Below are 17,157 nucleotides of genomic sequence, written 5' to 3'. Positions count from 1 at the left end.
GTCTCTTAAGTTTATTGGATTAGTTTGCTGAAGGCTTAAACTAGCCTGCTTACTTTCTGTTTTGGTATTGCTGGTTCATAATTCTGCTCATAACACATCTCCCAGCAGTTCTAGTTATTGTTTTTACAATCCTAACAGTTCTTAATATGACTTAATATTTCAGGACTTGTGTTTCAGCTGTTTTCTTCATCAGGGACTTTCTCTTTTTATAAGAGGGATCACATAACCTGGGCAGACAGGAAGCATCAGCAGCCTCTTTCACTCTAAATGAAACTGAAAGAGGTTAAGTCTTTTGATCAACAAAATGATGTTGTTAATAGCGCAGTTTTGTGAGCATGGTGTGCAAAAGGCAGCTGTTCCGTTATCTGGGTTGCAGCTCATTAATAGCAGACCACAAACCAGCGAAGGGTATAGGGAGCCGAGGCGACTTAGGTTAATTTAGACCAAATATTGTATTTAAAAATGCCCTGATGAGCCTCACCCCTGGCCTGATAGAAATCAGGCTGAACATTTTCTCATTTTGACACAAACTTTTTTATTACACAGCTCTTGTTAGAAAGTTGTCTGTCTGACTTATATGATTATTTAAGACCATTGCATGATGTTGGGATTTTATTTCATTTTTTTAGCCTTTTTACTACAGAAGACAGCTCAGCTGTATGATAGTAACCTGGTTATAATTTTTCTGAGTAGCTTTATTGGGCTTGGATGTTTTTCTTGATGTCTAATTTTGCTTATCAGGCGTCTGCTGCTGTCAGAGTGCGTTCGGTGTCAGGAGCCTAAAGTTTTCTCCAGATTTGAGGAGCTGGAGCAGCACATGAGGAAGCAGCACGAGCTGTTTTGCTGCAAGCTATGCTCGAAACATCTGAAGGTATGCTCAATGATCCTTTTCATTTCTGTTGTGAGAACTGCTCATGAAATCAGACCAGGAACCATAAAGTTGTTTTGGAATAACTTTAAGATTTGTGCTCTGCCAAAAAAAACAAACATTTTAGTTTTTTGCATGTGGTTGTTTACTGTCTAATAACATATAGTGGAGGATTTTTGAGAATTTTTGACAAGACCCACTTAAAAAAAAAAATGCACGTGCACAACCCTGTACCTGCTCCAGAGAGGGACACGTATTAAATGCGTGCGAGAGCATGCATGAGCCCATCTCTCCTTGTGCACGCTCTGTTTAAAAGTTGCTGTTTGCATCACTCATACAAGCTTACTTTCCAAAAGAACATTGGCAATTTTTCCACTGTCAGACTCACCACCGTTAAGTGAAAATGTGAACAAGCACGTAGGACAGCCTTACGTAAATATATCACCAGAATGATTGAAAATTAGGAGGACCACTTATTTTGATGATCCACCCATGAAAAGAACATCATGCACTATATGTTTCAATTGATTTTTTTTTTTTTTTTTTTTTTTACTGATAGATTTTTATAACACGGTTAGCTTTATAACATGGTTAGCTTGTTGATATATAGACAGTGTGGCATCTGCAAAATATTAAAGGTAGCATAACAAATTTATTTTGTGTTCTTTTTTTTTTACTTGAACCCTATCCAGATCTTCTCTTATGAGCGGAAGTGGTACAATCGTAAAGAGCTGGCGAGGCACAGAGCACACGGAGACCCGGATGACACGAGTCATCGAGGACACCCGCTCTGCAAGTTCTGTGATGAGCGTTACCTCGATAACGACGAGCTGCTTAAGCACTTACGCAGGGACCACTATTTCTGTCATTTCTGTGACGCAGATGGCTCACAGGAATACTACAGGTGTTTATAGAAGGAGAAAATTATCCTCCTTAATGATGTCAGTGCTTTACAGGGTTCTTTCTTTAGCTTTTATGGATTTCTCTGTCCTCAGTGATTATCAGTATCTAAGCGAGCACTTCAGAGAGAGTCACTACCTGTGCGAGGAAGGACGCTGTGCCACAGAGCAGTTCACCCACGCATTCCGCACCGAGATCGACTACAAGGCCCACAAGGCCGCAGCGCACAGCAAGAACCGAGCAGAGGCTCGTCAGAACCGCCAAATCGACCTGCAGTTTAGCTTCGCTCCCAGGCAGCAGAGGAGGAACGACGGTGGGTCCTTTTATTGAGTTCTGGAGCTAAAAAGAAGCTTGTATGGAGGTGAATCTGAACAGTTCTGTTAATGGTTAGGTATGGTCTCAGGCGAGGACTATGAGGAAACGCGGCATAATCGAGCAGGTCGGGGAAGGCTTCAGATGGGACAGAAAAGCTGGAGGTACTCCAGGTAAGTTTGCATGACTGAATCCATTAAAGGCTCCAGTGGCTTTAAATCTTCTTTACATTTTATTTCATTAGGATTTTATTCGATTAACCAACACAAAGTGGTGTAACAGGAAATTTACTTTAATTGATGTAATTTATGTAATATAATTCACAACTTTTTTAAAGGAATTTAAACATTGTTTTTTAAAGACTTTTTTTTAGGTCTTTTAATAGTTTTGCTCCTTATTTCTCTGGTTCACACTTGCACGCAAACAGGCACACACACACTTCATAAATAAAAAGAGACGAAGCTTTTACAGCTTTTCTCCTACAGTGTGCAGTGAGCTTCCACTACAGGTTTAAAAAATTGTCTCCTTTTTGGTTTTAAAACCCGCGTGTCTTTTCTTAAAGTATAAATAAAAGGTGGGCAGCTCCTAGAGACCCATAGGACCAAGAATGAGAGGTGAGGTCAAGAAGTGAACTTGATATGACAAAATAATATAAAAACCTTAAACAAAATGCAATGCTGAATATAAATTATAATGCTGCATTTAAATCAACAATATTAGCTCAGAAATAGTAATTTTAACCTTTCATTTTCTACCTCCAAGTTAAATCTACAATCACCCAGAACACAGAGCTGTGATGTAAACATGTACCAAGCTGCACGTTCAGCAAATCGAGCAATTTAACTGATATTTCAACCCATAGAAGGCAGCACTGTGATAGTTTTAGGGCTGCTATTTCCAAATTTAACAAGCTTAACTGAAGATTTGCAAAACAACTTAAAGATAACTTTTCAGCCTTCATAAAAGCTTTTCATAACTTTGGTGGTTATATGTGGAATGACACCTCTATCATGGCCCGGCGGGGTCTGTATCGCTTTCACCGGCACTAAACAGTGCACCAAGAGCTTGAAGCAGCAAAAAAGCTTCTGCTTCATTTTAAATGCTTGTTCACATTAAGGTCAGACGTGTGTCAAGAGCATCTTTGACTGCCTTCAAATATTATCTTGCTGTCGGAGCCCCATACACCGGCGGTGCACTGTCCCTGGAATTCCCGTTCAACGGCAGCCTCTGGCCTGGTCGCCTCTTAGGGGTTTTCATCTAATTTTTGCGGCGGCTGGAAGCAGATATTAATGCTTTTCATGTATGTAATCCAAACTGCAGACACCAAAATAATAAAATCTAACATATTTTGCCAGCAGGTGTCGACATTTTCAGTTAATTTAAGGGTTAATATACTGTTTCAGAGGAGTGATCATAGCGATCTGCATCAGCAGTACTGTGACTGTCTCCCTGCCAGCTCCCAGATCAGCTTCTCTGATTGATGCAGCGTGTCGAGCAGCAAAAGTTAATTTTTTCCAGCGCGTCGGATGCTCAGGAGCTCATGAGGCTCTGCTTCAGCTGCTCCAAATGCGATGCAGGACCTTTTGCTGCGCCTTGATGTGCAACCATTGACTTTGCACATGAACTGGCTGCTTCTGCTGCCTATAGCGCTTGCAGCCTGAATATAGCAAAAAGCCTATGTATGTTTTTTATTGAATGGAAAAGGAATGAAATAGATTCAACTTTTTATTTCTGAATATGATAAACTGGAAAGGTTCAAATGGTGGAGATGGCTTGTCATCACACCCATTTAAATGTCCAGGTTTTAAAATGTAGCTCCTGGTTGTTATTGTGCTTATTCTTACCTACTACTTTAGTTAATTGTGTTCCCACTCAGTGTTTTTTGGGCCTTCAGTCATATTTCGGTTGTGAAAATATTGGTACTCTAGCTTTAAATTGTTTTTCTTATCTGTGCAGAGAACGAGAAGAAGAGGACAGACAGGTGGAAGCAGCTTTAAGAGCATCAATGGCGGTGCAGAGACAAGCAGAGCAAGCTGCGGCACAAAGACAAGCGCAAGCAGAGCGAGCTGTAGGACAAAGACAAGCGCAAACAGATCGAGCTCCGGGACAAAGACATGGAGAGCGAGCCATGGGACAAAGATATGGAGAGCGAGCTCCGGGACAAAGACACGCAGAGCGAGCTGCAGCGCAAGAAAGAAATAATTCAAAACAGTGCCGAGAAGAAAGGACTGAGAAAGCAGAACCTGAGGAGCCCAGACAACTGACAGGGCAGCAGCAAACAATGAACAAACCACCAGGTAACAAAAATTTTAAAAAGCATGAAGGTATACCAGTAGTGAGATTATCTTCCTTAGATTTACCAGGATTGTCTTGTTTTTTTTGTTTTGTTTTTTTTACAGTAAAAACGATGAAAGGCTCTAATCCAGGAGATGAGGATGACTTCCCTGCTCTGGGAGCCGCAGCTATAGCACCAATGTAATCCTCAACTCTCAAAATGAACTGATCACCTCATGACTGTCTGGTTTTTGCTCAATTGCCTTCTCTGTGTTCTTGTCCTTTCAGCGTGAAGCCGGGTCCAGCAGCTCCTCCTGCAGCTCTAAAGGAAGAGGAGTTCCCAAGTCTCTCCAGCGCCGTGGTTACGTCCCCCATGACCCCTGCTTATTCTGGACAGCCAAAAAATACTTCCTCCTTTCAGGAGGAGGACTTCCCCGCTCTGGTGCCCAAAGTCCGGCTTGTCAAACCTGCAGCTAGCTCCAGCTCTGCATGGTCCAACAGCACTGCTGTAGTTAAACCCAGCCCTCAACTTCCTCTGTCCTCCAGAGCTCCCCCTGCTCTCTCAGCTGCTCCCTCAGGGCCTCAGCTCCTCTCTTCATCAAACTCCTCATCCTCCCGGAAAAAGAAGAAAGTTGGCGAGAAAGGAAAAGCAGCACCTTCTCATTCTCCCTCTCTGTCCGATGATGACAGCGGGGGTATGACGCAGCAGGAGTTTCGCTCGGTGCCCACCATGCTGGACATCTCCTCCCTGCTCACTGTTAAAGGAGGCAACAGCAAACCCTCTGTGACCTCCACTAATCCAACTCCCAACATGGAACCCCCCTCCTCTAAAGCCAGCAAGAAGAAGAAGCAGAAGAACACGGATGCTCCCACTGCGTCTGCACCAGCAGTTTCAGGAATGGCCTCAACTGTAAACACGATCTCAGTGGAAACTGCTGCGCAGAAGGAGAATGTCCCAGAGAAAACCTGGAGCAAATCCCTTTCCAGCACCGTCTTGGCAACCAGCAGTTCTGCTGAGCCGACAGCTGCTGTTTGCAGCGATTCGCCGAGGGTAACTCCACCACCAGGCGTCGCTCCCGCTCCGGCGCCGGAGGAAGACTTCCCTGCCCTCATGACCAAGATTCCTCCTCCAGGTATAGTTCACTGCCTTCCTTTGTTATTACACAGAGAACTGAGCCCCGCAAAGGATTTTAGAAATATCCACATTCCTCTGTTACAACAAGAAGCTTTAAATGTTTCATTTATCCTCAGATTTTACTAGAAATAAAGATCTAGAATTAGGTTGGAATAAAATTGACACCCACAAAGTTAAACAATTCATGAAAATTAAAGTTCAACCAAAGTAAAAAAAAAAAAAAAAAAAATAAGATGTAAAAGTGAAACTTAAAACAACTTAATATTTCCATCCAGATGCATGAATATTCTTTACCATTTACCCATTGAGATAAATTCTTTAAAATGGTGGTTTGTGATCGAGGGGAGATTATTTGAATGTGGTTTTATTTTGTTTTTTTGTTGTTTTTTTTAACCCCCCCATCTCAGTGTGACCACCTGATGCGTTAGTCAGAAGAAACTATCAAAACAAACAAAATCCTCTGAGCTCTTTTAGGGAATAAAACATTTTATTTACAACAGGAAAGTGGTCCAACGATGGCTTTACTTTTTCATGTAATGAAAAACAGTGAAACGTTTCAATCCTCCAATGCAACAGGGATTCATTTGATACTGAGATAAAAGGAATAAAATCCGTTAATAGTCCTTTGATCTGTGTTTATCTAACAGGATTTAAGACCTCCTTCCCAGTGAAAGCCACAGTAACAAGCTCACCCACTGTCATGCCCCCACCCCCACCCGGCATGGGAACCTCAGGCCCAAAGCCCCCCCCAGGCTTCACAGGAATCCCCCTGAACAGCAATGTGGTGGAGCCTGCTGTGAGCCTGTGAGTCCTGATGACACAATATCGGCTTTGAATTAAAATGATCTGGTCTGAATCCGTTTGGCTTTATTTTTTATTTTTTGCTGATGTTTTATTTCCTCTCTTGAAGGCCCCCCAAGATGCCGACGAATGGTTACTTAGTGCCAGACGACTTCCAGCAGAGAAACTTGGAGCTTATCAAGTCTATCAAAAAGTATCTCCACAACGATGAGTCAAAGTTCAACCAGTTCAAAAATTATTCTGCTCAGTTCAGACAGGTAAGCTTTACATCCAGTATTCCTTACATTTCTCCATCCATTCCTCCCTGACCGGTCTGCTGTGTCTCCATGGTTCTCCATGGTTCACTCAAAATTACTTTAAAATCCCCGACATTCGCTGAAAACGACCCACAAGCGTTGCCGGCGCCATTTTTGTTGTTTTGTACACATTCTCGCGTGATTTTCCGCCAGATGGCGTGATTTTTGTCCACCTAGCGGTAATTTTGATGTAGTTACCAAAACGACAAACAGCTAGAAAGCGCTATCATATGGCAGTCTTATGTACAGTGATGCAGGTCATACATTAAAAAATGTTCATAAAATTTTTTTCTCTTAGACATTGGAGAGGTGCATTTAAATGTTATAGAGCATTTATTGCATTTATTTTGTCAGAGAAAACTAATCCTTAGTCAGTTAAAAGTCATTATGTAAGACTGTGGAAACCCTGTATAAAATAACTATGTATAATGATTCTCTAGAAACGTCACATTATATTAATAGTTTTATCTTGTATAAACATACCGTGACTCTAAAATAAGTTATGCATTTGTGACATTGACTTCTATCTTGTGATTTATCTTAAGTTTTTAACCTGTCAAGTTTTTTTTAGATTTTTAACATTACAATTTATATTTTTCCAAGCACACAACAGTTTAAAGCAAAGTTTAGTTTGAAAAGAATGTGCAGGAAGGCTTGGAAAGCATGTTAACACGGTAATGTAGGCTTGAGTTCATTATCTGATGCATGCATATAAACACCAGGAACCTGTAAACTTAAAAAATACTGAATTACAAAAAACATTTAAAAAACAAACATGTTTAATTGATTAGGGGTGTCGGAAATAATCGTTTTGGCGATATATCGCGATATTCGGCTGCCCAATACAATATCGATCTTTCACTTCTTAGTATCGATTAAAAAAAAAAATGGTTACATAAAACATTGATGGGAAAATGGGCTACTAACTGTGCGTGCAGCACCAAATCTGTATTTGAGGCAGTCACAGTGGAAGAAAACCCCAAACAACATGGATAATGATACCTAATCAATATTTTCTGATGAAAATATACAGCACTTGCTGTTTTATCTCATCATTTGATTTTGATAGCTGGGGAAAATATGGCAATATATAGTGATACTGCAATATCGTGATAATATCATATCGTGACCCTAGTATCGCGACATGTATCGAATCGCAACACTCATGCCAATACTCCCCTCTATCATTGATATATATACAAAAATGAATATTAGGAACTATATTTATCAAACATTATACAGGGCAAGTAAAAATCCTTAACGTCAACCCCTTTGTGCTATCCTGTACTTTGCCTCGTCTTTGGATCACTACCTTATCCGTTTTCTGTTCTCCTGAACTCCTATCATGAGTAATGTTTTCATTGATTGTTTATGCCCTAGTCCGTCCCTCCTGCTATATACATACTGTGTGACTATAAACCTGTTTTCCCATGCAATTTAAAGATTTTATTCAGTATTTCCCCCAAAACAGATGTGTGTTTACTTTGTAAGAGCGTCTCTTTTCCTGTCAGACCAGTGAGGATTGCTTCCTCATCTCTATCTCAGTCGGGGCTTCGCAAGCCGCCTTCTAGAAAATTGTATCTTGTGTGTTTATCCCCTTTGACTGTCAATAACACTAAACACCACAATCTCCTCTGAGATGATTTTCTGTCGGATCGGGTGTGTTCAGGGAAAAGCACAGATCGATATACCAGAGTGAAACTTTTTGCCATTCAGACCCTGTGGAAGAAGGTGGAAACACAAGGGGGGAAAAAAGCACACAAACGAAGATTATTGAGCACATTTAAATCTAGGATTAATTAAAACAGGCCTGGATGGACAACTACTTGCTTATTGGATGCCTTCTGAAACTAGTTTGTTCAGCTGGGTTTTATTTAAGGGAATCAGGGTAAAGAGAACGCCACACTTTTTATTTTATATATCTTTATTTTTATTTTTTATTCCTCCTCTTTACCTTCTTATGTCAGTCTCTCAGATAAACATCCATTAAATATTAAATAACCTTTTTTCTATAATGTAAGAAAACTGTCCCAGAACGGTAGAGGTTATAGTTGGAAGTCCTTTTTTTTTTCACTGTATTTTTAGTTTTTATTTACATTTTTTTTTATTTAACCTTGCGCTCTCCGTTTCCAGAGCGTGATGTCAGCAGCCCAGTACCACCGCAGCTGCAAGGACCTCCTAGGAGACAGCTTCAACAGCATCTTCAATGAGCTGCTGGTGCTCCTCCCGGACACTGGGAAGCAGCAGGAGCTCCTGACCGCTCACGCCGACTGCAAGGCGCTGGAGAAACAGTCCGGCGCCGGCGGGGGGAAGAAAAACAAGAACAAGAAGAACGCCTGGCAAACGCCTGCCACGGCGACCAACTCTGCAGCTGAGCTGGACTGCCAGGTGTGCCCCACCTGCCGACAGGTTCTCGCCCCCAAAGACTTCAACTCCCATAAGACCCTGCACATTAATGAAAGCGAGGAGTTCCCTTCCTTGCAGTCGATCAGCCGGATCATCAGCTAGCCCCTCCCCTCGGGTCTCCTGCTCCTTTTGCCATTGTCGGGCAACACTTCAGCTGTCCCTGCAGCTCTGTAGCAGCAGCCTCACTGCTGTTTAACCCAGAGGAGCCCGAGATCTCTTTAAGAAGGATGTTGGTGTTTTTGCCCTTTGTTGAAGATGATGCTGATTGGTTGGTCTAAATGGTTTTCCAGCTCGACGCACGTCCTTTCAGGATGTCTCCTGCTGGCACTCGCACTCGGAGCGTCTCTAATCGGATCTCTGAATCTAAGAAAAACGGAGGAAGTGGTTTTGCGGCCTAACAGGGAAATCAAATATTCTTTTTACTTTGCTTTGGCTTTCACTTGAACAGAACCGCACTTTGTGTTGGTAAGATAATTTAATAGAGCATGCATTGCAGCAGTGCTGCGTGGTTAAACAACTAAAACATGTTCAGTTCCAATAATTAGAAGCATATTTATTAGATTTAGCCGATTATTTAGTTTTTGCTGCTTAATCCAGAACGGTGCAAGGATATTGTTCGATTTTTCTTTTCTTGATTATGTGACAGAAGAAAAAAAAAAGCTGCTTCTGATGTTGGAACAGATTTTTGTTCATATTTCAAATGTTATTTTTTATCATATACACTCATTCCTATAAGGTAAACTTAGCATGTTTGTTGATAATCACCTGCACTGATGTGCGGTATGAGGTTTCAACAGAAACACATTCAATCGTATGCTTCTTTACAGGAATGGCTGGGAAACATGATTTAGCTCCAGCTTTAACTTATTGCACGTTTTCTTATGATTTGTGAGACTGAAGTAATATAACCGCCATCGAAGCACCTTACAACGTCGACACAAGTGCCAGCGCTTTTTTTTTTCTTTTTGAGGTCTCTGGTTTTGTTTGGTCCAAAATCTTCCCATGTTTTCTATCTGGAAATCCCTCACCGGTGCACTGTTTTCCATCTACATCCAATAAAGCTGCCTGCATTCTATCAGTGGTGTTTTCAGTCTATCAGTCATATTTTTGCTGTATCAGACTGAACAAAAACACTAAATTACAAGATGAACAAATCTATAAATTTGTGTCCTCTCGTGATTTCTCTGCTTACCTTTCAGGTTTTCCGGTTGATTCAGTAACTGAAGGAGGATCATTTCTGTAACTCACAAACCATTTTTATAAATTCAACATACAGCACCCCGTTATTGCGATAAGTTTTTCAGATCGTTACAGATTTATAATTAGAAAACTAAACAATCACTTTTAAGCAAATATTCACAGCCGTGAAGCTTCAGACTTAGCTGCGTGTATACTGTCTGTTTCTACAGCATCAATTGTGTCCACCTGTGTTAAATCTGATTTTGACATGATTAGGATTGTGAATGTGACGTTTTCACCAACCCTGCATAAAAGCATATTGATTCCTCAAGGTAGGGGGAGAAGAAAAATCCTGGATGAAAATCAGCTCCAAAGCGCTTTTGACATGAGGACCCAAAGATCTTAAAGGAGGGAAGCAGAACCAGTATATGAATGTCCTGGATTGGCCAAACTAAAGTCCACTCCACACACTAATCCAATTAAACGCCTCTGGAGAGATCAGGGCCCATTTTCACAAATATTCTCAAAAGCTCCCATTATAGCCTTAAAAATCCTGCCAATAAGTTTTAAGTTAAAATCGGTTTGACTGGCAGCTGAGGGCAAATCGGAGTAAGAACTGATGCAAAATCATATTTTACTGAGGAGGTGTAGTTTCTGAGACTAATTTCTGACTCTAAATGGTTGATATGAGACTATATTTAAAAAATGCCCCTAATTAATGTAGTGAAATAAACTTATTATAATTCAGAATAAAGAAGGGAGTCATAACAGAAAAACTAAACAATGGTCACTGCATCAAAGTCTAGTAGCATCATTTTGATGTGCTTCTGTTTTCTCACTGCACTGGTCACTTACTACATCTCTGTTATATTAATGTGGACTCACCTGTCAGCATTTTCCTGGTTGCCTGCGTGTATTCTGGAAGGAGACTAAAGGAGCGATGAAAGGTAAATAGGGCTAAACTTCAATGCATCTTTTTTTTTCTTTGACTGGCCTGGAAAGTGAGAAGAGTTGCGTGCAGCAATCAGGAACCAGAGTGATGACATCACACAAGCGCATTTCTAGACGACCGCCTAGGCTATGGATACTGACAGCATCATGCACAATGCAGCAAAGACCTATCTACATCTTCATCAGTCTATAGGTTGTATTTTGTGTACTTTATCTTGTCTAGGGTAGGTATGTATATTTATATTTTTGGTTTTCCCAATTCTTTTTAAAATTGCTATTGGGAACATTTTACAGTCTAACTTATAGACATTTCTATGTACTGTACTGATTTTTTAAAACTGTTCATTAGTAATATATATTTTTTCCATTTTCCATCTTTAATAAGATTATGTTAATGGAGTTGCACTTTTCCAAGCACTGTATATATTTCCCTCTATAGATATGATACATTTAATTCTCTCTCTTTATTAATAGTTTTAGGAATACTATAGTTTATCTACTATTTTATTTCACAATTTTAAATGGTAGATCAGACAAATAACTGCCTCTGTTTCTTCCATGTCTGCTTTAGACAGTCCTATGCTCACTAAAGGGCCTCCTTTCTAACATCTTTTTCACTTTAAAGAGCGCTCTTAAGGCCTAGAGAACTTTGCTAACATCATTTATATTACTGAGGTAAAATGAATATAAAAAAATCTTGAGATTCTAAGATTTTTCCTGAAATATCAACAAAAGCTACTTTTAGGATTCTTTGTTACTGTTGGCGCTGTTTCGTAAACAGATGTAGCTGCCTGCGTTTTATCAAGACTCCCAGGGCTTTTCAAACTTCAACAGGCCCTCTGCTTTAGTACTTTGCAGACGCCATTAGGGGCTTTTCCACATATTTTTACCCCTTGAAACTCTGAAATTATTTTCAATTACAAATGTTGCAAGAACAGTGTATTGGAAAGTATTTGCATATTTCTCTTTTTGCTTTTTAACTACAAACATTTTAACTACTATATATGGTCTTTAAGACCATTAATCAATTGTAGGGCTGCAACCAACGATTATTTTGCTAATCTATTCATCTGTTGAGAAAGTTTTTCGATTAATTGATTAACAGTCTGATAGCGAAAGGTTCCTTAAAGAATAATTTTTATAAAATTAAAGCAGGTGAAACCTTTTCCACTTGAGGGGTTCTGGATAGAGCATATTGACAAAAACATTTAACATTTTGCATTAATCATAAATGCAAAATGTTCATATATATATTTTTGATATAGTTCGTTATCTAAGTTGCTCGCTCTGACAGCAAAAAAGTGTATGTTACAGTCTCTATACTCTAGTAAACAATCGATTACTAAATTAGTTGATGATTTTTTCAATAATTGATTCATCCGATTACTCCAGCCAGCCCTAATCAAATGACATCACACAGTGATAACTTGCGATAGGTTTCATTCTTAAAATAAACGACTCAAACAAGCCAAATAAGTCAAAATGCAACTTCCCCACTAAGTTATTAGCGGGTAGTGATGGCAATGATCCTTGAAAAAAAATATTTTTCTAATAGTGTATTCTTTTCTCTCCACTTTACTGTTAATTCTAAGTCTTATTTCCTAAAATCTATTGATTTTTTTGGTTGCAGCATGACCAAATGTCTCTTTGATGCTTATTCCAGGGAAATAATGACAGAAACAGGCAGTCCAAAACCGACTTTATCTTTTATTGGAGTGATGGTCAGACTGCAGTCCAGATAACAGACAGTGACACACATCTCTGTACACAGCGAGTTTACAACTTCAGAACAGGAAGAAAACAACTTAGAAAAATGTTAAAGGGCTGGATCACTACAAAAAAAATAAAAATAAACCAATGACTGCTTCATCTGTCAATGAGAATCCTTTTCTTTTTGGTAAAAAGGGAGGGGCTATATGGGTGTGTTGTAACATCCATGCAATGCATTGTGCCGGTACCACCGATGGTCCCAGCTTAACTACACCTAACAGCCTTTTCATCACTTCAGCTTCACAAAACAGCAGAACGATGGCGTAAAACATCAACTTCGGCCCCCTTATGAGTTTTCTCACAAAGTATTTGCAAAAAGGAGTGCAGTCTAGTTAATAAATAACTCTCATAGATAATATTTTCTTATTTTCAGTAGTACGGGACAAACCAGACCCTGGACACCATCACACAAGATTTTCATTTACTTCATAAACATACTGTTTTTTTGTTGTTGTTTTTTTTATTACATTTCTTTTTTTCTGTACAATCAACCAGTATCACAGTAGTGTACATAGGCCAGAGCACAAAACACAGAGAATGCTTGTATTATTATTAATAATCTTCTTCTACCACATTGACTGAATAAGAGACTGAAGCACCCAGAACAATAAAACATCTGGACCTGACAGCACCCCGAACAAATGACACCACCATCAAAACCCCATTCGCACCCAGACAAAATGAATGCTAACTTATATTAACCTGACGTTTACATGGAGGACTACTCGGCTGCTATATTCTGTCTCCTCATTCTGACCATTTCCCACCACATTCCATACACGACTTTCTCTTGAGCATCTTAATAAAGATATAACAGCTTTTAATTCACTTTTAAAGTCTCAACACTTCATGGTTAATAGATTTTGCCAAGCTGTCGCAAACAGACACCTCGGGTAATTGGATTTTCCTGATTGATATAAAGAAGGCATAGTTCTTTAAGTTTATAACAAATGCTTATTAATTCTGTGCATTTGACATTGTCATTGAAATTCAGTAGCGAAAAATGAAGAAATATAAGACTGATTACGTTGTAAAAGAAAATCACACAAGCAAGGTAGTGGCATGGTCATGCTGTGGGATTTTTTGCCAGGGGTGCTTGTTGAACTTAAAAAAATAGAGGAAAACTGTCTGAAATCCAGGTTTACGTCACAAAAGCCACCATTTAAACTGATAAGAGAGGAAAGGGTTGAGATGTTGTCATCAAAATTGTTTTAGCAGCTAGTAGATGACAACAGAAAGTGTGTGTTCAAGGTCTACCTATACTGTATAATCGATCTATCCTGGTTTGAATAAATCATTAGAAGAGACTTCTGACCAGAGCTGATGATAAACCTTCCTATTTTGTCCTGCTTGTTGAAAACAAACCTACCTCTTGACCTCATGCTTCGGACTTCAGACAACCTGACAGCGAAAAAGTGAGCAGAAATATTCAAACCTATTATAACAATATAAAGTTTGCTAAAACCGTCACAAATAAAAGCTGATGTCTGAGTGGAAACGTTTTGTCGCTGCACATGGACGCCCCACATCACTCTGATAGATCGTTACATTGGAAAGGTGACCCACATCCTCCCCACACCAATCAATGTCACCTCAGATACTAATTCAACCTAACCAGCCACCCCAGATCTAGAGGCAGGATTGGAAAAATTGATAAATCAGTTTTCAACTTTAGAGTTAGCCTTTATAAAGCTCATCTGTACCTTTGCCCCTTAACAAAACTGTGATTTAGCAGCTTTTTAAAAAAAGGAAACAACATTGAACTTATTTCTCCACAACATTCCCACACATCTTACGCTCAAAGGATGCTGCCTAAATAGCACACTTCTTCATGCACTATGGAACGATAAAAGATGATTAGCTTCTACAGCAGGGTCAGCCTGAGATACAAGCCACTTTTTTATTTCAACACAAGTAGGGAAGAGCTGAAAAAGTTGAGGTTAGATTAACAGTCGGATTTAACGTTCTGGAAATACATTTGCTTCCGAAACCCTAGTAAAAATACCAGGTTTTTGTCATTTTAAAACATTTGAAAAGTATGATAAGTATGATAAGATATTTAGAGGGGAATTCCAAATATAATGTGACATAATATCCTGTAAAAATTGTTAGAGGGATAAAGAAATTTGAAATAATAGTTAAATATAAATCTGTGGTAATCTTGGTGTATAAATGTGGATGCTTATGAATTAATACTTTGTTGAAGCAGTTTTATTTTATTTTGGGGATCTTTTTTTCTTTCATAGGAGTCTGTGGGCATCACATACCATGATTGGATAACATTTATTCTTCCTTCAGACAAAAGTCTTCTGGATCTATTCGATGGTGAGAACGTCTTTTATTTACAGCCCATTTCAAATGACCTAACAAGTTCCTTTGATGAGATTTAGTTCTAGACTTTGACTAGGCCATTCAGAAACTTTTTATGTACATAAAGTCACATGAAAATGAAAAGGTTTGGAGCCAGAACTGACAGGTATTTTACGCTGCCAGTTCTATCTCGAGAAATGTTGGGGGGGTGGTGCCTCCTATAGGGTGACCGGGTGTAATTTCATGCAGGTATAGCAGTAGAAACAAGCTGTATAAATTATCCATTTATAGATGTATTTAAACTTTGTTTTATTGCAATGTTGAATTCTGCTACACTGTTAAATAACAGTTGAACTTAAAATAACTACGCTTTTAGAGTGGTAGTTTTTTTTATTTAAAAGAGATTACAGTTTATCTTTTTGCAATATGAAATATATTGCAGTGGACCTGCATTTGATCAGCTGTTAAAAACGTTGAGCATGACGGGGGGCACAAAAAGTTTCTTGTAAACTGTAAGGGGGCTCAGCAAGAAACCATTTAAACCATGATGCAACCACCACCAACTTGGTGTGTAAAAAGGTTTGGTTTCGTCAGACTATGATACGGTTTCTCCAAAGGGCATTTAAATACAGCGCTTTTTTCCTTAAGAAAAAAAGATGCTGTGGATCTTACAATCCATCCTTTAGTTTAGAAACAAAGAATAAAGGAGACTGTGGTCACATGACCACAATCAGAGCAAACCAGTAATTCATGGTGGGTCTTCAGAGAAGTGGCCATTTGGCAGTCTACCACAATAATCTGATTTTTTTTTCAACCATTTTGAAAAAAAAATATCCTGTTGTGACATATATCTTCTACCTATTGGGGACTATATTCACAGTTTTATATTTTAAATCTAACTCGTCTCCTGATTGGTACTTTTGTATAATCCTGTCCTTCCTCTGTAACCTTTGTAAAACAGGACTTCAACTAAGGGGTGTCAATGAGCAAAGATTCTACAGATTCTTACAGAAAAGTTTATTCCATGTTAATCAGTAGTCTAAATACTTAAGTTGAAAATAATGATGTTTCATCAAAGTATTACTTCAAAGGTTTATCCAACCAAGTTGGTACAGCTTTTGACTTTTTAACATAAATTACAGGGTTTTTCACATAAACTTTAGAGGATATACATCACTTTATTTTTAAATAGAAGAGACATTTGGAAAACAGTTTTTACATGTTTCATGATCACTAAAAATTATCAGATGTTTTATCATTTTTGCTTTCCACTGTTTCCCTATTTCTCTTCACTAGAGTAGATGTAAAGTAAAAAATCTAAACTGCCTCAACTAAAATAAGATCAACTCTACCAGGGAAGTTAAAAAATTCAATGGTTAAAAAAACTTTTTATCAAAATTCTACAATGAATAATTTGAAGCCACTGATGTGATTGTGAATGGTCAAGGAAAGCACCATATGTTACAAATATCACTAACATTTTTCATTTGATAATAATAATTGAACTTTATTAATCTCTCACTAGAGAAATTTACTTCTGCATTTAACCCATCCTCTTAGGGAGCAGTGGGCTGCCATTGTGCGGCACCTGGGGAGCAGTGTGGAGTTAGGGTCTTGCTCAGGGACCCAGAGTACAGGCTGTGGGGATGGAACCGGGTAGATGAAACCTTCTCAGAGAACAAGCGCACTGCTCAACACTCCCCTTAGCTTGGTACTTTTCTCCACAATAAGTGCAAAATGGAAAAGGAAACAAAAAGAAGAAAAATATCTGAGGAGCCCTCAAAGGATATTCTGCACGAGGCCTCATTCAATTGGCTTGGGTAGAGTGAGAATTAAAACGGTGCATTCATAAACTAAGTAATAATTGTTCACCAATGGTGATGGTGTTTCTCTCTATGAAAACTCCTAGAAAGTCTTGAATGGTGGAAATAATCTCTTTAATTTGATCAATACAG

The 17,157-nt window shown here is 39.0% G+C and overlaps 1 protein-coding gene across 2 annotated transcripts in view; it reads left to right on the top strand.

Annotated features, from left to right (window-relative positions):
* Window positions 1-10,166, top strand: part of znf598 (zinc finger protein 598) — a 13,562-nt gene extending 3,396 nt beyond the window's left edge. The window contains exons 3-12 of one of the 2 annotated variants that reach the window (XM_015388664.1): window positions 742-871; window positions 1,561-1,772; window positions 1,864-2,081; window positions 2,172-2,253; window positions 4,037-4,377; window positions 4,480-4,555; window positions 4,643-5,487; window positions 6,137-6,293; window positions 6,400-6,547; window positions 8,720-10,166. In XM_015388664.1, the coding sequence (XP_015244150.1) occupies window positions 742-871; window positions 1,561-1,772; window positions 1,864-2,081; window positions 2,172-2,253; window positions 4,037-4,377; window positions 4,480-4,555; window positions 4,643-5,487; window positions 6,137-6,293; window positions 6,400-6,547; window positions 8,720-9,094 (2,584 nt within the window). In that variant the 3' untranslated portion in view covers window positions 9,095-10,166. Of the gene's footprint in view, window positions 1-741; window positions 872-1,560; window positions 1,773-1,863; window positions 2,082-2,159; window positions 2,254-4,036; window positions 4,378-4,479; window positions 4,556-4,642; window positions 5,488-6,136; window positions 6,294-6,399; window positions 6,548-8,719 lie in introns of both variants that reach the window. The other variant, XM_015388663.1, reaches the window with a different exon arrangement.
* The last annotated feature ends 6,991 nt before the right edge of the window (window positions 10,167-17,157 follow it).

This window comes from Cyprinodon variegatus, unplaced genomic scaffold (genome assembly GCF_000732505.1).
Source record: "Cyprinodon variegatus isolate N-32 unplaced genomic scaffold, C_variegatus-1.0 Scaffold431, whole genome shotgun sequence".
In the NCBI taxonomy this organism is placed as follows: Eukaryota; Metazoa; Chordata; class Actinopteri; order Cyprinodontiformes; family Cyprinodontidae; genus Cyprinodon; species Cyprinodon variegatus.
The sequence above is the reverse complement of the archived record's forward strand: the minus strand, read 5'-3'. Positions and strand labels throughout refer to the sequence as shown.